Source organism: Sesamum indicum, linkage group LG2 (assembly GCF_000512975.1).
Source record: "Sesamum indicum cultivar Zhongzhi No. 13 linkage group LG2, S_indicum_v1.0, whole genome shotgun sequence".
NCBI lineage: Eukaryota > Viridiplantae > Streptophyta > Magnoliopsida > Lamiales > Pedaliaceae > Sesamum > Sesamum indicum.
In genome coordinates this window covers 5354037-5375562 of record NC_026146.1, presented here as the reverse complement: position 1 = coordinate 5375562, position 21526 = coordinate 5354037, and the positions used below count along the sequence as shown (strand labels likewise).

At 35.1% G+C, this 21526-nt stretch overlaps 3 protein-coding genes across 3 annotated transcripts; 2 read left to right on the top strand and 1 right to left on the bottom strand.

Moving 5' to 3' along the window:
• LOC105155391 (mannan endo-1,4-beta-mannosidase 5-like) lies at positions 300–2455 on the bottom strand. Its single transcript, XM_011071265.2, has 4 exons — positions 1501–2455; positions 1260–1382; positions 962–1164; positions 300–883 (listed from the first exon to the last, which is right to left on the bottom strand). Exons 1-4 carry the CDS (start codon positions 2041–2043, stop codon positions 514–516), a joined length of 1239 nt encoding a protein of 412 aa, XP_011069567.1. The 5' UTR covers positions 2044–2455; the 3' UTR covers positions 300–513.
• On the top strand, positions 4863–6416 carry LOC105155390. Its single transcript, XM_011071264.2, has 3 exons — positions 4863–5109; positions 5732–5800; positions 6145–6416. The coding sequence occupies exons 1-3, from the start codon at positions 4957–4959 to the stop codon at positions 6295–6297; spliced, it is 375 nt and encodes a 124-aa protein (XP_011069566.1). The 5' UTR covers positions 4863–4956; the 3' UTR covers positions 6298–6416.
• On the top strand, positions 12426–14647 carry LOC105155461 (caffeic acid 3-O-methyltransferase 2-like). The gene is made up of 4 exons (XM_020691551.1): positions 12426–12900; positions 13309–13613; positions 14059–14123; positions 14243–14647. Exons 1-4 carry the CDS (start codon positions 12890–12892, stop codon positions 14540–14542), a joined length of 681 nt encoding a protein of 226 aa, XP_020547210.1. The 5' UTR covers positions 12426–12889; the 3' UTR covers positions 14543–14647.

Below are 21526 nucleotides of genomic sequence, written 5' to 3'. Positions count from 1 at the left end.
CTTTTAATAAACGAGTATAGACTGATTGCTGCACATGTTTCTGATTCTTTTCTTTTTGTTGTTTTCAGGCTGACATTGAATAGAAGTTGAAGAATTTTTTAGGGCACGAGTTGAAGGACATTTGCAGCTTTCAAATGTAGAGATACTTGGTTGCAAATTAGAATACTCTGTTCATGGAGCTTTGGCCTTCACGGTAAATTTGTTTACTTTGTTGTAAAGCTTGTCCTTTAGCTAAAGAAATGAAAAGTTTCTTCCAAGAGAAAGAAAAATTGTCACCTGATTTGATAACTCATAATTCAGAAGTCATAAAAACATAATCTTTTAACTCATCACGAGCAAAACAAAAACTAGAGCACATAATCTTCACTTTTCCCTTCAGAGATACAGAAGTAAGCATCATTTAATCAGGTGGTGCTCAAACAGCTCTTTCACTTTTGAATTTGAAAAGGAAATAATAATAATTATAGCAATAATAATAAAGAAAATAATAAAGGACATATCGGAAAGAATCATTCATGGCCTGCTCATCTTGTGTTCAAGGGCTGTCATTTGTCGTGACTGTTGGCTTATAACAGAGCTTGTTGATGGAGTCTGAAACAAATCAATTTCATATCCATCGGAGTATGATTCCATTCCTTCAGACACAAGTTGCCAAACCAAGCCGCCTCCAATTCCTCCACTTCTTGCAAGATTAAAAATGTTACTGTATATGGCACTGAGGAATGAGTCTCTTGATGCTATGCTGAAACCTGGATCTTTACTCGACTTGCCAAATTCAGTGAAAACCATTGGTTTCTTCAAAAGGGTCCTAGAATCCGTCCAGTGACTTGTCATCCACCTTCGCATGAATGCCATCTGCCCATCATCATCCTGCCCCGATAGCCTGTTACGAAATTAGAGGCTAAAGTCATGATCTTTAATCATGACAAATCAGAAACTTTGATGGAGATATTATACATACCAGGCATCAGGGTATGCATGAATAGTTGTGAAATCAATCTCCTTGATAAGATTGCTGCGAATGAAATCTGTACCGACTTGGTAGCCCGGATTGTATTGTTTCCTGTCAGTAATTGAGTCTCCGTAGAACCCTTCCATGCCTATTTCCAGCAGGTGTTTGTTGTCAATGGATTTGACATATGAGGCCATTTCTTGCACCCAAGCCTGCATTATATAGATCACAGTGAATAATCAGTAAAACTGATCACTCCTGATACATATATCAAAGTTAATTACTAAAGGTTATTGATTTATTATACATTCACAGTGTTGCCAGAGTAGTCTGCTTGGCAGCGAGGTTCATTTATGAGTTCCCAAGCCATGATTGTTGGATCATCTTTATAAGCAACTCCAGTGATCGTGTTGATTCTGGTAAGTACTTTCTGCAGTACATAAACGTTCATTGAAGTTAGCAATTTTGAAGAAGAATGAAAACGACATTGTGGAAAATAATTTCCATGTAATTAGGAGGATTACAGATGTGGTGCTGATAGTAAGTACCTTTGCATGATTCTTGTAGTATTGCTTTACAACGACATTGGTGTAGAAATCATCATCAGTGCTAGTTCGGATGCCGGCATTTCTAGCCCAATCCACATACTGAGGTCTCCCACCAAAATCTTGATAATTGTTGACCAAACTCAGAATCAGGCGAACCTTGTTTTTAGCTGCCTCTGAGACCACAAAATCAAGTGCCTGAAAGACGTTTTCATCATAGACACCGGGAGATATTTGAAGAGCTAATTTGTTGCCTCCATCACTAAATGCCCATGTTCGACAAACAGTGAGACCAGCAGCCGCAGCCTCACGAAATACATTTGAAACTTTGTACCTTTGGCTCGGCTGTGCAGCAACTTGCATCATCCAGTAAGCGTTGAATCCATTGAAGAGAAACAAAGAATTGTCCAACACAAAATGTGTTCCTCTAGTTTGAACAAATCCTGAAGCTAAACTCATTCTTGCCTCGAATGCAAGCAAGAATAGGCAAATAATTAGCAAACTGCATACACTACTAGTATTGTTAATTCTTGCAGAGAAAGCCATTGTATACTATGCTCTGAATAGAGATGTGGCAAAATGGAGCAATATAGATGATTATTTATAGGCGACGTCGGGACAGGCGGCCGATGAGCTGTGTTTGTGGCGGGCGGGCTACGTTACATGGAATGGGAGAGGGAAGTTTGTACTGAAATATGGAAAGAATTTAGCGGAACATAAATACATGCATGCATGTCTAGAGCTAGTTGTTTGAGGCCGTAAAGTAGGCGGTGGATAGAATAAAGAATGTGAGTGACGAATCAGTTTATACAGTTGGTAGCTAGTCATAGTTTTGTGCATGAGAAATTTTGGAATGCAATGGAAATTCCTTAGATCTGCCTGAAAAAGGTGTTGCTTAAGAATGAAACAAAGCTGGTATGTTTGCAAATTGCAATCCATGTGGTTAGTTTCTTCTCGTTTTCTTGATTTTTCTATTGTTAAGAAAGTAGGGATGACACCCCATAAACTCGTCCGTGAGGATTGTGCCTTTATTATGTGTGTCGGTCATAATTGTTATAACTGATTTATTGTCGTTAAGAATTAAAAAGTAATCATATGTACTTAATTTCTTCTGATTTACTTAATTCAATCAATATATTTATATATATTTGCAATCTCAAAAAATGACATAAACAAGCGAATTTATTTTGTGGTTAGTTATTTATTTGTCAAAACTACACATATTTCATACGTACACGAATTTATCATTTTCTAATTCTATCACGTAACGTGCATCTATTTATAGAAAGTGATTAGGTCTATTGATACGTAATTGTGAAATGTAGGTGGAGGACAAACTGCAACAGAAAATTGTTGAATGATATATATATATATATATATATATCAGACCTTTCATTAGGAATTTAACTTATATATAAATCAGGAAAATTAATTACCTTTATTAATTTAATTTGACAATCATAGAGAAATCTATAAACAAATATATATATATATCTATTTTATATATATGCAAATCCTTATCTTTAAGATCATATTGAATTACTTAACTGTCAAGAAAAAATCTTATTGGTTAGAATCATCATCTATTTTAAATATATTAAATATTTATTTTATATAAAATTTTATTTCCAAGATTATAAAACTAACTTAATTTGTATTTATGGTGAACTTACCTAATGATCATGGTCTCCATGAAATTTTTATTTAAATAGAAAAAAAATCTATTATACATCTCTTCATCCATTAACTAGACTCAATTCTATCAGTTATCTATTTTTCATTAAATGATCTCATAACTTAGCACTCCATATGCTGTTTTTTTATTGTTCTTCTATGATTGGAATGATGTCGTACGCCTTTTCATGATACTAATTTATTTGTTTTTACATGATAATTCAAGTTTTGTATATTAAATTCTAATATTTACACTATCTTTTATGGGTAGACTAATATTTTGCTCTTTATCATGATATCATTTTGTGTTGTATTTTTTTTATAGTATGTACTTTAAATTTATTGAATTAATCTCTATGCTATTTTTAATATTTTCTTTGTGAAATTTTAATATTTATTTCTCTTATTTTTCATATTTATAAGGTGATTCTTGATTTTGTTTCTTTTCACAAGAATTAACAGATTTTTTGAGTATTAACGGTATATAATTTGTGCTAATATTTATTTGTATGATTCTACTTAATATGTTATTAGTTTTTATTTATGTTTAAATATTTATTCTTTTATATCTTTTTATACAGATTATAATTTCATCCATTATTTTTTCTGTACGTTGATTTTGTTTTTCTTTTTCGTATTTTACTCTTTTTCTATGAGACGAAACAGATATATATTTAATGTTAATAGATATGTTGTTGGTTTAATACACCAATAGTCGTTCTTTCCTAATTTCAGTTATCTTAGTTGTTAGCCGTTAGGTTGGTTTATTTTGTGTTTCCACTTCACAGACTATTTAGTCTGTGTTGTTGCTCTGTAAACTGATATACACAGATTTGGTATCTTTACTTTTTCTCTTAAAAATAGATATGGGGTTCTTCTTTCTTGATTCGAAAAATATCTACCAAGCTATTACTTACTATACACTCATTATAATCTACTTAAACCGTGGTTGCTCGGTTTTGAATAAAGTCTGAATCTTCTGTTGCAGAACTGATCCGTATTTCCCCCCTGCAGCTCATCACTTGATATGAGTACTTATGCACACAACAAAAATGGAGATGGGACGGTGAGGATTTAGCATATTTCCGGGGATATGTATGTTGGAATTCCTAAAGCAGATGCATTTCTTAACATACATATCATGCATGTTCTTGATCAACAGATATCTCTCACACACTAAATTGAGATAACGCCAAACCATATCACGTTTCGATCCCTGATTCGTTTCTTCCCACAGTTTGTGACCCATTATCTGGATGAAACTCTTGAGAAACGCTTATGGGGCGCTGCCCCGAAATGGGAAGGTGATCATTGGAGTTTAAGGCTTGTGCAAGAACAAAATTATGGCTGTTGGTCATGCTTGTTATGCCTGTGCCATCATGGAACTACACAAATACTAGCTACTTGATTGTTCTATCAATAACCAACTAAGCAATGAGTTGAGACCTAGAAATGTACAAGGATGTCCAAGATTTCATCAGGCTATGACAAATTCAGTTTCCCATATGTTTAGTTAGTACTATGTATCAGTATCAATTTTCTGATATGTGAACTGAATTCTTCTTTACAAGAAACAGCAGATTCAGGCAAAAGGTAAAAGAATTTAATAAAGAAAAAATAAGATACCCCCAGTGTGTGTAATAATATACGGAACTCCTGGCTTGTTTTACGATTAAAAACTCGTGTTGCCCCTAGAATACGTAAAAGCGCTGGAGTCTTTAGCGAGTATGAGTAAAACAAACAAGCTGAGTAAGAATAGTGCTCACTTACACACTCTGGACAGAGATGAGAGGAGTCGGGGGGCCCTTATTGTGCATCAGCGATCTGCTAAGCGACGTCGGAGACGAAGATTCGGGTTCGCCCCAGCACCACGCGCCACCTACAGCCGTCGCTGAAGTTTCCAATCTTCCGGCTACTGATCTCCCCAAGCTCTTCCACGTAACCTCTCTCGCCGGCCAAGTCCCTCACTCTGAATTTGTCTGTTTCCATGAATTATCTAGGAATGTTTGGTTTGAGGGATGTTGTTCTGAATTTGAATGTTTGAGTTTGAAACCATGGTGTTGAAACAGTGTAATTTTCCTACGGAACGAAGATCATGGATTACAGATTCTTTGGTCCAGAGAAGAAAAAAAGAAAGCTTTAATTTTGAGTAAAATGCTCAATCAGTACAAAAATTGATCATCTTGGTGAAGAGAATCTGTTAATCGAAACTACGAGGATTGAAATTTTGAGTTTTTGTGTAATCTTTGGCTAAACATTTGGTTTTAATCAATAATCATTCCAAAAAACCCTAGTTCCCTTTCTTTTCGCGAATTCGACAATTAATACAATTCTGTAAATGGATGGCAGGCTCTAACTTATAATAATCGCTATTAATTATGAGCAGATAATCTTAGTCTGACGCACCTCTAGTATCTGATACTGGCTGTAGGTGACTGGAAATCAGCTTGGACCTTTTGCCCACATTTTCGATTCTTCGTAACAATATAATAAGCAGATTTCTCATTACCTATTTCGTGTATCTTTAATCCGTTAAGATAACGTTGGTTTCTTGTGTCAGGAAAACTTCATTGAGTTGAATGGGGCGCTTGACGGTGCGGACCACTCTTGGACAGCTCTCAAACCTAAGGTAATCATGCCCCTTCTCTTCAGATGCTTGTGCATGAGCAATTATTGGTTCTAAGATTTTTCCTGCTCCATTGGCTATTTGAAGGTTTTACAATTATTTGCAGTTGAAGATCTTAAAATAACTTAAACGTTGTTGCATGTCTTTGTTCTATGCCGTAGTGATTTTGTCATCCCTGTTTCGGTTTCTTCTGTATTTTGGTGGTGTTCTTGCTGTGCAATTAGTCATTTGATTTCCACATGAATGGTAATCTTTAGCCAGTTTATGGACATATATTACTCGTCTCCACTAACTCAGTCCACAAAAGTTGATATGGCTGATGCTTTCGCTCTTTAACTGAATCCTAGCTATGTTCTGCGCTGGATGCTGCAAACAAATTGGTCGACTCTACCAATTATCGTGTAGCCACTTTGTCAGAAAAGTTTGAGGAGCTTGAGCAAATTGTGAATCGGAGAGATTCTGCCGTAACAGCAGCTGAATCCATCCAAGGTTCTCTTTAACTATAACTAGCAATTATAGTTGATAATGTCATGTAATGCCACAACACAGCAAATGATGTGAAGTAGTGTTTCAAGATAAGGAGTTTGCCATTGCTATACATCTATTGATTCATCCTATTTCCTGTCATCCCACATTTATTTCATTGTCTGATTTTCATCAAAGAATTGAGACAGTGTCCGGTTAATGCCACATGGGATGATGGCCAACCTGTTTCCGCATGAATTCATTCTTGTTTTTCATTTTTTTTTGAGTTTACAAGAGAAGATTAGAGAAGACTATTCTTCCTCCACCAGCCTGCAGACAAGTTCTCCTGGAGATTTTTCCCATAATTCGAACACGGTAATATTTTGTCCCTTCTCAGCCAAGTTGTCTGCACACTGGTTCCATTCTCTTTTTATATGCCTAACGCACTCTGCCATGGCATTCTCAAGAATTTCCTGCAGCCTATTGAATTCCACACAAACGGATGCTCATCAACTGTTGCATCCCTTACCATATTAACTGTCACCTTTGATTCAACCTCAAAAACAATTCTGCCACAATAAATGATGTGAAACAGTGTTTCAGGATAAGGGGTTTTCGGTTGTAACACATCTATTGATTTACCGTATCGAGGGTCATCCAGCATTTATTTCATTGTTTGATTCTGATTAAAGAATTCCGACATGGGAATAAAAAGATAGATGTTTTACAATATCAGAAAAATTCTTACCCAAATCAAGTTCAATCGTACCAAATCAATCAAAAAGAGCACTGCACATCAGTTACACTGACAAGTATATTGTATTTATTATATGATTAAATAAGTCCGACCAAATCTAATTTAAATTAAAATTTTTCTACAATTGCAATTCGCACGCGGGTCCAAGTATGCCGACAGTTCCGCCTCATTAATTGTCTCGGTACCCACACGATTCAACTAACTCGTACTCGTTGAAACTCTGTAGATACGATCCAGTCTCTACGCTTGCTACACTCACTAACATCACTTTCTATCCAGTTTTAGTGTTTAGAGAAATCTCTAAGGGAATTTTCTTCCTACACTGCCACCGTTGTGGGAACTTTTTCGTACGTAATTAATCTCTTTACTTACATCAGACGGTATACTCAAAACTAAGTTATAATTATGAGAATCAAGGCAAGGGAATAGAATTTCCTGCACTCTCAACAACCCTATTTTCCTAGTTTTTAGGGTTATTTGGGGGTGGATTAAATGACATAGCTAAGAAACCTAGTTTACTCGGCCGTCTCTCCAGTGCAGTAGCCAGCCTTCTAATTAACCATTAATATTTCACCTTACCAAAGTCATTAATTTGCCATCTAATTTTGGATATTTCTACCTACTGTGCATTTTGAAAGATATAATTCTTGAAGAACCAGGCAATTTTATTGGAAAGATTTATGGGAAATCTAATCGCGACTTGATTATTTTGAATCCAGAAACTATTTGCATAAATGATTAGAAAAGTGCATGTGATCAGTTTAATTAAGTACACATTTTCAGTTATTTTAATAAATTTTCACCATTTTTATCCTCAATCCTCCAAGGGTCGAAATGAACTTGTAAAGTTTAATTAGCTTTTATCATAGTTTAAAGCATTACTTCAATTTTTGCAAAACTTGTATTGTATTCAAAGTTACCTCTAAACATTGGGAAATTTTAATTCATGATTGCTAAAAACCAACACTGGAAGTATCTCATTTTGTAAACAAACAATCTTGAAGGGTGTAGAAACAGATTATCAAGAAACGAAGATGACAGCTCTTTTCATTGATACAGAAAACTCATCTGCAGAACATAAGGGTCTGCAGTCCCTATTTATAAGAAGAAAGGAGTACAACTGCCTTTCTAACTGACAAGAAGAAGCAGTAAAAAACGGATAGTAAAAAGCGTTATTTTAAAGACGCGTTTTTATAAGTAAGGTCACTTCTTTCTGCGCATATTCTTTCTTTCCCTGTTCTGCTTTTCTGCAACTTTCTGCAGCTTCATATTGCTATGAAGCTTAATTCTTCTCTTTAATACGAACTCCAGCAAGGATGATTTTAATTATATGACAAATATAATTATTTGTCGTATAATCGATGTACAGAGGAAAGTGACCATCTAGCACGGCAATTATATCAAACTTACTATATAATTAATTTGATTTTATCACCTAATTTAAATACGAATTCTCCCTAAACCTTATCTCAACGCTGGCTAAGAGCAATAGCATTCAATGTTAGAAGTTTTACTGGTAAACCAAATAAGATAATGTTAGAAGTTGGATTTATCAAGTAATTGATTAGGTACGGAATTGAGGTAATTCAATTAAATTAAACTTACTATTGTTAGAATAGAAAAAAGCCGAGTACCTAACATCCAGATATAGTCCCAATTTTTGTTAATTATAATATTTTCAAGAAACGTGTAAAATAGACATATCTGTCCTTTCATTTTTGTTTTTTCGTTTTTAAAGCCGGCCTACGAGGGAATTTGGCAGGACCTCTCTAATCCATTTATTAATATCAACAGTTGATTAGGAGTACTTATTCCCTTTACAAAAGTCCTAGCATGCACCTAATCGAAAGCTCCTAAAAAGATCCCTAACAATAACATAAAAATAATCAGTATTTGTACTTGAAAGTCATCGTCAACACCTCCCTCGTCTTCAGTTGGCATGCTTGATTCATGAAAAGATCGGCCGGGCGATTAGCTTCCCTATAGACTTTTTCTCCTTTCATGGTATCCATGCAGTAACCTACTTAGGGTATACTAGTTGCAGCCATGGTTAAAAGCATCGTGCAATACGTATTTAGACTACTCTTTTCGACTCGATAATATTCATTGATATTTATTATTACTCGAGTATTATATGTATCATAATTATAGGAAAAAATGCAAGCAATCCTTTTGAGATATCATAAATGGGCAAATCATCCCCTTATGAAAAAATAAATAGCGATTTATCTTCCTATATTTTTTAAAATACAACATTTTGACTCCTTATATTTTTTAAAATAAAGCAATTTACCTCCCTGTATAAGGAGGTAAATTGCTTCATTTTAAAAAGTATAGGGGGTAAATCTTTATTTTTTTCAGAGGGAGGTAATGTGCTCATTTCAATATCACAAGAAGATGAATTGCTATTCACCGTATAATTATATTCTGTTATATTGGATAGTTATCATATTGATTGTATCAAAATATTGTCGACAATATTATTTGATAACATCGTATTATTGGAATGTTATATATTAATAAGATTAAGCTTTTTTAATAAAAACTCTAATATGATTAATTTAATGTGCTATTACATGTATAACAAGCACTACAAAAAAAGGCAGGATTTGAATGGGTTTTGGAACGATATTTTTGTACTTTGAAACGATTTCGAAAATACAGAAACTATTTAGACCGCACTTTGGAACGGATTTGGAATGAAAGGAAATCCGTCTATGCAGTTGGCGTTATTAACACATAGGAACGATTTACAAAAAATCGTTCCAACTTGGGACGGTGATGTATCGGTCGTTGAAAATCGTTCCTAATATCGATTTAGTCCGAAAACTTGTTCATTTAGCAATTGAAACGGTTGGGGACAGACTTTGGAACGGTTAGTTATGTTTTTAGGTGAAATTTGGAATAATATTTGTAATACTCGTGATATATTTTTGGAACTGTTTCTTTTTTTAATTGGGATCAATTTAAGAACGGTCTTTGAAACATTATGATGCAACGGGGTATTGAATTTGGAACGTATTTGTAGAACTGTGTTAGTAATAGAATTAGGAATGATTTGTATAATTTGGAACACATGCGAGATACTGATTAGTAATTTTATTTGGAATGATTATATATTAATTTGGAACGGTTCATTCAGTTTAAGAACACTTTTTTGGGGCAGCTTTGGAACGGGTTTTTATTAAATTTGTAACATTTTCTTTACTATTACTAAACAAGTTCCTAACTTTTGACTTTTACAATATTTTTATAAATTATTAATATATTTATTAAATTTGAATAAATATATAAATTTATACATTTTAATAAATTTACACTTAATTTAATGAAATTGGAATTAATTGTATCTATAAATTTAATTAATTGTATAAATCTAAAATAATAGAATGTAATAAACATTATAAATAATTAATAATAAAAAAAATATTATATTAATATATAAAATTATTTAATCACAAAAATAAAAAATATAAAACCTAATCTAAATGGTCCTCTTTAGTATCGTCCTAATTCTCGATTAGGGGATTCGTTGGAGGCCGTGCTGTAGTGGACAGGAGGCCCGCATTCGCGCATCGTATCCATCATATCAGCCATCATATCTCGAGACGCCTGATGCGGTCCTCCATGACTGGGTTTCGCGGTGGTGGATTATTCGAGACTGCTCCAACCCCCCTTTTTTTTCTTTTTATAACAACGCCCAAACAAATAGAATTATTCGAGCGCTGCTACCGCATTGGGCGCCTCGAGATGATGATGGCCGACATGATGGATATGATAAGGGAGATACGGGCCTCCTCGTGGACCGTAGCACCATCTCCGACGAATTCCCCGATTAAGAATCAGAACGCTAACGAGAAGCGTTTAGATTAGGTTTTATATTTTTTTATTTTTGTAATTAAATACTCTTTTCATATCAATATAATATTTTTTTAATTATTCATGTTTCATAATATTTATTAAATCTATTATTTTATATATTCAATTAATTAAATTTATAGATAAAATTAATTAAAGTTTCATTAAATTAATTTAATTATATATGAAAATTTATTAAAATGTATAAATTTATTTATTTATTCAAATCTATTAAATATATTAATAAATTATAAAAAATTATAAAATTCAAAAATCAGGAACGATTTTAATAATGCTAAAGAAAATGTTACGAATTTTATCAGGACCAAGTTCCAAAAAGCATTACAAAGGTTGTCCCAAATGAGTGTTCCAAACTGGATGAACCGTTCTAGATTAATGGATAACCATTCCAAATACAATTACTAATCAGTATCTAATATGTGCTCCAAATTACATAAACCGTTCCTAATGCTATTACTAAAACAGTTCTACAAACGTGTTTCTAATTCACTAACCAATTGCAAATAACAGTTCCAAAATCAAAGCATGAGTATTACAATTCCCGTTCCATTCAGCGATAAAAGTAAATTATCCATTCCAAAAATCGTCACTAACCATTCCAATTCCTAAATTAAATTTTTTTTTGGATCAAAACAACATTAGGAACGGTTTACGACAACCGGTACAGTTACCGTCCCAAGTTGGAGTGGTCTTGCCTGAACCGTTTCTAAATTTTTGTAACGCCGACTATAAGAACGGATTTCTAACCATTCCAAATCCGTTCCAAAGTCCGCTCCAAATAACTTATGTGTTCTGCTGACTGTTCCAAAATATATATATATATAAAAAAAAAACATTCCTAAATTCGTTCTAAATCCCGCTTTTTTTTTTTAGTTTTTTCAATTAAACAAATTAGTATTAGCTTTGAAAAAGAAACGTACCTAAAATCCACATTTAATTAGTACCAAATTTTATTAATTATAATATCTAGAAGAAACTTATGAGTTGTAACAGGCTTTGCTCTTTTTATAATCATGTAATAAACACAGGAAGAAACCCTTAAAATTGTTGGATATAAATACATTTTAATTCTGTAAGTTAGATCATTTGATATTTTTTATTTTTTAGTGTAGTATTTTGATTTTTCATTTTTTTAATTTTCACAATTTTAATTCCTTATCCTCATAATTTACCTCCATCGACGATAAGAGTGAAATCTAGTTGAAAGAGGAGTGAAATTACAAACAATAAAAGATACAGTACCACAAGGCTATTATAGAAAATTCAAAGACAAAAATACTTCTAAAAATAGGGCATTAAGGTGAGAGACATATAATGGTGAACTTTAGTGAAAAAATGACTAAAATGATCAAAGAAAATTAAAAAAAGATGTAGGACTAAATATTATTTTGAAAAATTAAGGACAAAAACGTCAAATGACTTAAATTATGGAACCAAAAATACATCTAACCCTAGATTACTTATTAGCAACCCTAGTGAAATATTAAATTATAGATGTTCTTCTATATATACATATATCTTTCATCTTACCCCCATTGTCTTCCATCTCAACACTCGTATAAGCACAAAACAACTTTTGACTTAATTTAAGCTGTTGCAATGGAAAACTACAAGCATGGGGAAGATGAGGAAGCTGGTGTGCTGGCCTTGGCTGCTTGTGTCTCTCATATCTTCCCCATGGCTTTGGACGCCGCCATTCAACTTAATCTATTTGAGATCATCGCCAGGGCCGGCGGTGGCGCCCAACTCTCCCCTTCTGAAATCGTGTCCCAACTTCCGACCAGCAACGACAGCACGACGGAGCAGCCGCCGTGCTTGATAGCCTGCTCCGGCTGCTGGCCACCCACTCTTTGCTTACTTGTTCATTGAGCAGACTTGAGAGTGGGGAAATTGAAAGGCGTTATGGACTTGCTCCGGCGGGGAAGTTCTTCGTCGGAGATGAGAATGGGGTGTCATTTGCTCAGTATCGGGCACTCACAAGCTGGGGTGAAATGCAGTTCAGGTATGATTTCTTGAATGCTTATAAGTTGTAATACCACCTTTTTTAGTGATTGTTTATATACATATATATATATATATAATTAAATTTATAGTGAAATCCTTAAATTATGAATTTTTAATTGTACATATATCAGATATATATTAAATATATTATAATGTATAATATGTAGGATTAGTGAGTATAGCATATGCTAGAAAATTAAACAATAAAAAATTCTGGTACACTTATTATGTGATATGTTACTCTTATTGAATTGTACATCAATAATATGACAAGTCTTACGTCTGGTGGTGCGATCAAACTCAATTTAATTAAAAATTTTCTTTAAGACAACCAAAGTTGGAAGAATAATACTTGATTTTGGCCTAACCAAAGCCGTTTGTCACTATTTTTTTTTTTTTTATGCAGTTTAAAAGACGCAATTCTTGAAGGAGACAATTTAATTAAAAGAACTCACGGGAAATCTGACTATGCAGTACTATTGTCGAACCCAGAAACTACTAAGATGTTAAACAACGCCATGAGAGCCCATTCCACTGTGCTCATGAAAAAAGCTACCAATGTATATGATGGTTTTTCGAGTTTGGGTTCGATAGTGGATGTTGGTGGTGGTACGGGTACTGTTCTTGGTATCATCGTTGCAAAGTATCCTTACATCAAGGGCGTTAACTTTGATCTACCAGAGGTTGTTCAAACTGCCCCCTCCTACCATGGTGAGTTCTATTCTTGCCATTATCAATTAGATCATCACGTACCATCTAACTATATTGTACATGAATGATATCCAAGAATGTTACGATTCCTTCTTAATTTATTGGTGCTACGATGATGTGTTTTTACTAAATGTTATATATATTTTTAGGGAAAATTACAATGAATTTTTTTTATATTTGTCATCATTACAAATATTTCCTCGTTATCTGAAAATTTATTAATACCCCTATTATTTTAATGGCCGTCCAATAATTAACTCAATTAATTAGGTTTCTATCCTTTTTTTGTGATGAACCAAAACATCTTGATAGAATATGAATTATAATTTTATTTATTTCTTAAACTTTTTTGTAATTTTTAAATAATTAATGGTTGAAAATGATGAAATACTATTGAGAAGGAATTGAATATTTAATGGTTGAAAAATGAAGTTTGTCCTTGCAGGCATAGAGCATATTGGTGGGGATATGTTTGTTGAAGTACCAAGAGGAGATGCCATCTTACTCAAGGTATATTTGGACCATAGTTTATATTTGATCTATTATTATTCTAGAATTGCCAAATATAATTATATAATTTAAAGAGTATAAAATGCAATTAATTTGATACATTCGTAATTTCTTTATAGTTTATTCTGCACAATTGGAGTGATGAGCAATGCATTAAGTTGCTAAAGAACTGCTATAAAGCATTATCAAACAAGGGAAAGTTGATTGTGATGGATTATATTTTTCCGGACAGCCCCCAAACTGATTTTCAGGCAAAATATGCCTCTGCGATGGACGTTATCATGTCAACGAAGTTGAAAGGGAAGGAAAGAACAAAGGATGAGTTTAAAACCCTTGCAACAAAAGCCGGGTTCGTAGAATTTAAGGTTGTTTGTTGCGTGTATGGCATGTGGATAATGGAGCTCGTTAAGTCTGTTTGAACTCATAGTTGAACACAATTATTCTCCACAAATGTATGAAATAAAGTGTGCTTATCAAATTATGGTTTTGACCATAAACATTTGATATTAATAAATTTGATTTTTCGATCCTTATTTGATATTTTTTTTAATTATTATCCGTACCCTTATTGTTAGTACTATTAAGTATTTGAATGTCCATGCAATTATGCCCTCACTAAATCCAAATTAAACTTATTACTAGGTACGTAGGTACCTATGTTATTTGATATTTAAAATTGAAGGGAAATAAATTATTGATTTGGTTGAGGTTTTTTAGTAAGGGATAAAATCAGGAATTTTACCTCGAACACAATTGCGCACCAGGTGAATTGCAATTTCCGCAAAAAGGGAGATGTTGTCAAGAAAATGGGTCTCACTCAATGAATAGTCCTCCCTATAAAAAATTAATATTTTGGTATTCATAATAGTATTGAAAATCATATGGTGTGATGGATTGTATATGTTTAATGTGTGCCTGATATATGTTGAATTACTCTTTTATCCTCACAAGTTAAATTTTTTTACCAATGTACATCATATAGCCCCTCACTCTCGGATGGAATATGTACACACGGTGTAATATTTTGTCCGAGAGTAAACACTTTTATGAATTTAGTTAACACATGGGAGTGAAGGGTGGGTAGTCGTTTATTATTTTCAATTCATTGGGTGTGTGCGAATATGCTTAGCCAACGGTGTTTGGTGCTCGGATCGAGCTGGCGTCTAGTGGCTCGAGGTGAGGGTGCACCTCAGTCGTAGGGTGCACCAGGCGGGCGCCGTGTGCCCAGCTCGAGCTGGTGCGACAGCCAGCGCACTCCAGATCGAGGCAGGTGTACCAGCCAGCGGGGTGCACTGGTGCACCCCGAGCCCAGCTCGAGGCATTGCATCGACCTGGTGCGGGCCTCGAGCTGGGGCGCCACCCTCCAGCTCGAGGCATTTTGGGAGGTGCACTCCAGCTCGAGCTGAGGCACACCGGGGGCTCCAACTAGTGTACCAGCTGGCACGGTGCACCAGGCGGTGTACCCCGAGCCCATGCCTCGACCTAGTGCGCTACCCTCCTGCCTCGAGCTGAGGCCCTCGGGCTCGAGGCAATCTGGGAGGCGCACTCCAGCTCGAGCTGAGGCGCACCGGGGGCTCCAATTGGTGTACCAGGCGGGGCACCCCGAGCCCAGGTCGAGGCGAGCTGGCCACAAACCTGCGCGGTGCATCAGGCGGTGCGCCTCGAGCTGGGGCGCCACTCTCCAGCTCGAGGCAATCAATGCCTCGAGATTGCCTCGAGCTGGAGCTGTGGTCCGTGTCCGCTGGGAAACGCACTCGGGCGCTGGGAGGTGGGCTCGAGGCAGTGCCTCGAGCTGTGGTCCGTGTTCGCTAGGAGGCGCACTCAGGCTCGAGGAATGCCTCGAGCTAGTGCACCACCCCCGGGCTCGAGGCATTGGCTCGAGCTGGACGGAGTGCACCAGGTGGTGCAGCTTCGGCTTGAGTCTTAAGTATTGGGAGGAGGTGTTTATTTTTGCATCCCCTGGGTTTTGAACTCAGGTCAAAAGGGTGGTAAGTGGGAACTCCTACAACTACACCATCAAATATTTTTTGATAATATTTGCTCTCATTCTCTATTAGTAGAGGTTGTTCAGAATTCATTCATCTTTTGCGCCGAATTCTTTCATTTGTTTTGAGAAATTCGGCGTCATCTTTAAGAGATGAGATTCCCCGTAAACAATTCTTACATTTGGTAACGGAGCCCCCTAAGATTTTGGAGAGGGTGAAGCGGCGCAAAAATTTTTTCTTTTTTTTTTTTTTTAAAGACGTAGTCTCTTGGGTGATTTCTTCACCATCCACGGTTGAAGATTTTGGTAGGTGATCCGATAGTATTCTATATTCATAAATGTGGTCACTGCACTTACTAAGCTATTGTTTTGTTCTCTTAAAATTTATATTCGTCAGATATTGCCTTAAGAGATGTTTTTGCTCATGTCCCGGAGTTAGATTTTTACCAACTTCGGAGGGGGGGGCAAAATTTTTCGAATCCAATATTTTTATGAGGGGACATTGCCTCAAGAATTTGATAAGGGGATGTTGCCTCAAAGGATACTTCATGTCCCAGAGTCGGTCTTTTACCAACTTCAAAGGGATGTAAAGTTTCAGGGGGGACATTATCGACGAGAATCTCAATGAAAGTTCCATTTAGGGGGTCCAGGGGCAATAGCGACTTTTGTCTGTATGACAATGACGATTTTTCCCTCTAGGGTCCTCGTGAAACTTCAAGGATCTCTACGTCTAAATTCATTTTGTTTGTTGGTACTACGACAAGAAAACTAACTTCATTATTTAAAATTCGAAGTACAATATTTTTTGGAAAATCAAAAGAGGAGAAAGATATGTTGAGCTACTACTCGAATTTTCTCCTATTACAAGTGAATAGCTAAAAACTAATTTTTTCGCTACGTGAACTCTGAGTTACTCCTTCGTGGCTTGTTGATCTTTTTGAGGTTACGGGATGACTCATGTGGTGGGATAGTTATCGTCACGAGGAGTTGGCACATTCGACCCACGGTCAAACTGGCGTCCTTATAGATAGTGGTAGACATATTCCTTTAAGTGTCCCCGCTGGATCAAGTTTTCTATCTCATTCTTCAGATGATGGCATTCCTCAGTCGTGTGTCCCCTGTCCCGGTGAAAACGACAATACTTATCGGATTTGAGTCTCTTGGGGTTATCTTTCATCTTTGCCGGCCATTGACTGATTAGCCCTTGCTGTTCCGCCACCATTAATATCTTCCCCCTGGGAGCATTCAAGGGGGTATAGTGAGCAAACCCCGCCGGAGGTACATGCTTGCATTCCTCTTTCTTTTTCGGCTCCTTTTTCTCTTCCCAACCCTTCCTTTTACCGCTAAGGGAAGGATCTAAAGCATTAGACTCCTCAATCCGAATGTATTTCTGGGAACGTACAAGCAAATCTTCCATAGTGCTATGGGGCTTGCCGGCTATGGACTCCTTGAATCTTCCGGGTAGCAGGTTCTCTTGGATAGTACTAGCCAACAACTCATGATTAACATGGGGAACTTCGTGCACTACGTCCACGAATCTTTGGATGTAGTCTCTCAAAGTTTCGCCCTCCCTTTAGCGAATGACGAATAGAGACGCGGCCGTTTTCGGAACTTTCTTGTTCATGGAGAAGTGATGCAAGAAACGTTGAACCAACTGCTCGAGGCTAGAAATAGTTCCATCGGGCAGTTGGTTAAACCAGGCTAATGCACGTTTCGACAGCGTAATGCGAAAGACCTTGCAGTAACCGGCGTCACTCAGATCGTACCAATCAATCTTAGCATAAAATTTGTCTAAGTGTTCTTGTGGGTCTCCTGTTCCATCATATTCTGATAGATTCGAGATCTTGAGGCCTGCTGGGAGCGCTTCGGCTAGAATGTTCGGGGCAAAGGGGCTACGTCTTGGAAGAGCTACGGCTAATGACAAGTAGGAATCCTCGACTCCCTTAGGTGGTGGGGGAGCGGAAAATTCTCAATTGCGGAGATTATGACCTTGAGTTTGTGCAACTTCAGGCATAGAGATCTTGCTGATCAGTTCCTCCCGCCTCTGCTCCTCCTCCTCGGGAGCCGAGGATAATTCTCGACTTCTGCGAGGGGAAGGAGGGGGTGGGTTCGCAGGTTGTCGCGCTGCAAATTGGGCTACGGCTTGAGCCGCCGCTCGAGTAGATGCTCGCGTATCAGGGAGAGCAAAGCTTCTTGCGTCAGTTGGATCATCGGTTCTTAGGGTGGAGTTTTCGGGGGGAGTGCTCTCTTGGGAGGAATCTCCCCATTGAGGGGTATTTGCTCATGCGTCAGGGGGGTTACCTAATACATCCTGGGGTGGTGACTGTTCACGAGGCGGGTCTTGTTCCGCCAAGACTCGAGACCTAGTTTGCATACTCAGTGCCGAGATAAAGTTTCCCACAGACAGCGCCAATGATGTGGTTGAGGTTTTTTACTAAGGGATAAAATCGAGAATTTTACCTCGGCACAATTGCGCACCAGGTGAATTGCAATTTCCATAAAAAGGGAGATGTTATCAAGAAAAATGGGTCTCACTCAATGAATAGTCCTCCCTATAAAAAATTAATATTTTGATATTTATAGTAGTATTGGAAATCATATGGTGTGATGAGTTGTATATATTTAATGTGTGCCTCATATATGTTGAATTACTCTTTTGTCCTCACAAGTTAATATTTTTTACCAATGTACATCAATTATATACGAAAATTATATATTGCACTTTCTATAATTAAATTTTAGTTCCCATCATTGAGTAATGAAAGAAAGGAAGCAAGCTGAACACACTTGAAGCTGGAAGCTATAGCCTAAACTGAAGGCACTGTTATAAGAAATGCTTAAAGTTGTAGTTTGCGTCACACGTTTTTTTGCCATTTTATGTAGCACTTTTATTAGTTCAGATAAGTTGTGACAGGTTTTTAGCACTTGTTTAAGTTAGAATTGCACTCACAGTTCTCCATTGGTGCTTAGTAGCGGTTGAGCAAGAAACAACGGTTGCACTTTGCTTATGTTCATACTTCATCTTCTTTTATGATATCAGAAATTACGTAGGACTTATAGTTTTATTAGAAATTTACGTATTTTAGTATTTGATTTTATCAGGTAACTAGTTAGTATAAATAGAGCATGTAATCTCTAATTCGGGGATCTCTCTCTTTCTCTCTCTCTCAACTAAAATTTTTTTCGTTCTTTTATGTGTTCTTGTGTAGTATGCTCGACTAATTTACTGTTTTTTGACTTAAGATACGGTAATGCCTGATTTCTACACATTATGAGATCTAATTCATGCTTTATACTTTTATTTATGTATATATTTGTGTTCTTTATGCTTTCATCACAAATAATCTTATTTATGAATAATAAGGTCCATTGTTCATTATCAAGAATATTTGTCTAGTCAATTGGACTTGCAAATCTGTAATTATTTGTTTAGTCCAATAATTAGTGTCAACACAATACAGTTCATTATGTCTCAGTAATCGATTATTTTATGAAAAATGCACAATCTATCTTAAATGAATCCTCGTAGAAATTTGTTGGTTAGAATTGGACCTTTCAGATTTCTAATATTGCTGGCAGATTAAATCTTGAAAATATTCCCAAGATTGTCTATTGATTAGGGAATTAGTCAATGGACGTTCTTCGGCTAACAAAACAGTAAGAAAATGTGAGGCTATTAGTTCGTACCAATGAACATAATCAAATTATATATTTTGAATTATTGTCATATTTGCATCGATGATCAACAGTAGAATCGGGCTTGATCCTATCTTTGACTAAAAATCCTTTCCCGTATTTATTCATCTTTTAGAATTTATATTCTAGTTAGAACTTTGAACGAACCCTCCGTCCCCCCTTTTTATTTGAATGAATGAATTTAGAACCAATCTTTATGTATTTGACCCTACTCACTACTTTCACAAGTTCTGGTAGAAAATTATTTTTAAAAAATTATTTCTTCTTAGATATTATTTTCATTTACTCCGAAAGGAAGCCAAGCAACAAATCAAAGAGTCTTCTACTAAGGTTGGGAGACGGTTGACAGAAGTATCATAAACATTCACCTAGTTTTTAATGTCATCGACCCTTGCTAGACGGTCACCTATGATGACAGGCGCTTTAATTATTGATTAATTAGAAATAATTAATTTAATTTAATTTAATTAATCAATTGTGTATAACACAAGCCCAAATCAAGCTGACGGTGAACCTAAAAGTCACACACAAATCACTGTGGAAGTTATGGGATTAAATCCAAAAAAAATTGAATTAATTTAATTGAATTAAATTAATTTTTGGATAATATAGAAAATACCGGCACTACCAATTCTTTTTTCCTTCACTTGATAATATTGGTACATAAGTTTATAGAAAAGATAACCAAATTGTTAAAAAGAACTATTACGTGGTCGATCATTGGTAGTATTATTTATTTTATTTAAGCTGAATAATTTAGAATAACTGTAAAATACTCATTCTGATGAATATTTTTATTAATAAGATGAATATTTTTAATAATAAGATTTTTAAATTTTTTTATATACTAAATTTATTTTAGTATAATAATAACTTGTTTATTTTTAATATAAAATAAAAAGAAAGTATTAAACAATAAAATAACAAAAATTAGTCTTTTATTCTTAATATATTTTTCTCGTATCAAATAAGAGAAAATATTTGAGATTTACTTCCCTTCCAATCATGCAAAATAACTTGAAAAAAAATTATTATTCTTTTCTTCCCCTTCCCCCTTCCCCTTTTGCTTCCATCTTCCTCTAACTTGAACTAAACGAACTCTAAACTTCAAAAAGTTACAATGGAAAAATAAAGCGGTTAAGTTTTAAAAATTATTACAATTATTAAATAATTGTATTAATTTCACAATGACTTGTAAAACTAATTGACAGTGATTTGTGTTGATTAAGTATAAATTTTTCTAATTCTAAATTTATATTGTATGCCACAAATATTTTGAGGATTCCACAAACTCAAAAAGACCACGTCAAATTTGATTGAAGTATACAAAATTCTGGGGAAAAATCCAGAGACCCCCCTCTGTGATAATAGGAATGTTCAAAAACCCCCCTATGAAAATTAAAGTATCAAATACCCCCCCTATGATATAAAATAAAGTTCAAAAAACTCCCTCCGTACAAAAATTGGGCCACACGCGCTTTGACTGCGATTTTTCTATAAAATACCTTTTTTTTGATATTTTTGCCCTTCTCTCACATTTAACATATAATATTATATATATGTATTTAAGAATTAAATATTATTTTATACAATAATTATTTAATTAAAATATGATATATTTCAATTAAAAACAAAATATTATTTTATATAATAATTACTTAATTATTTATATAATAAAATATTATTTTAATTAAATTAAAATTAATTTTATATATAATTTTAA

What these genes read in the sequence shown, in the direction of transcription:
- LOC105155391 (XM_011071265.2), bottom strand. Translation starts at nt 2,043, where the DNA reads ATGGCTTTCTCTGCAAGAATTAACAATACTAGTAGTGTATGCAGTTTG. An exon ending in ACTACAAGAATCATGCAAAG is followed by an intron (nt 1,383 to 1,500) that starts GTACTTACTATC and finishes TATGTACTGCAG; the next exon opens with AAAGTACTTACCAGAATCAA. An exon ending in CATGCATACCCTGATGCCTG is followed by an intron (nt 884 to 961) that starts GTATGTATAATA and finishes ATTTCGTAACAG; the next exon opens with GCTATCGGGGCAGGATGATG.
- LOC105155461 (XM_020691551.1), top strand. An exon ending in AACTGCCCCCTCCTACCATG is followed by an intron (nt 13,614 to 14,058) that starts GTGAGTTCTATT and finishes TTGTCCTTGCAG; the next exon opens with GCATAGAGCATATTGGTGGG. An exon ending in GAGATGCCATCTTACTCAAG is followed by an intron (nt 14,124 to 14,242) that starts GTATATTTGGAC and finishes ATTTCTTTATAG; the next exon opens with TTTATTCTGCACAATTGGAG.
- LOC105155390 (XM_011071264.2), top strand. Translation starts at nt 4,957, where the DNA reads ATGAGAGGAGTCGGGGGGCCCTTATTGTGCATCAGCGATCTGCTAAGC. An exon ending in ATCTCCCCAAGCTCTTCCAC is followed by an intron (nt 5,110 to 5,731) that starts GTAACCTCTCTC and finishes TTCTTGTGTCAG; the next exon opens with GAAAACTTCATTGAGTTGAA. An exon ending in GGACAGCTCTCAAACCTAAG is followed by an intron (nt 5,801 to 6,144) that starts GTAATCATGCCC and finishes ACTGAATCCTAG; the next exon opens with CTATGTTCTGCGCTGGATGC.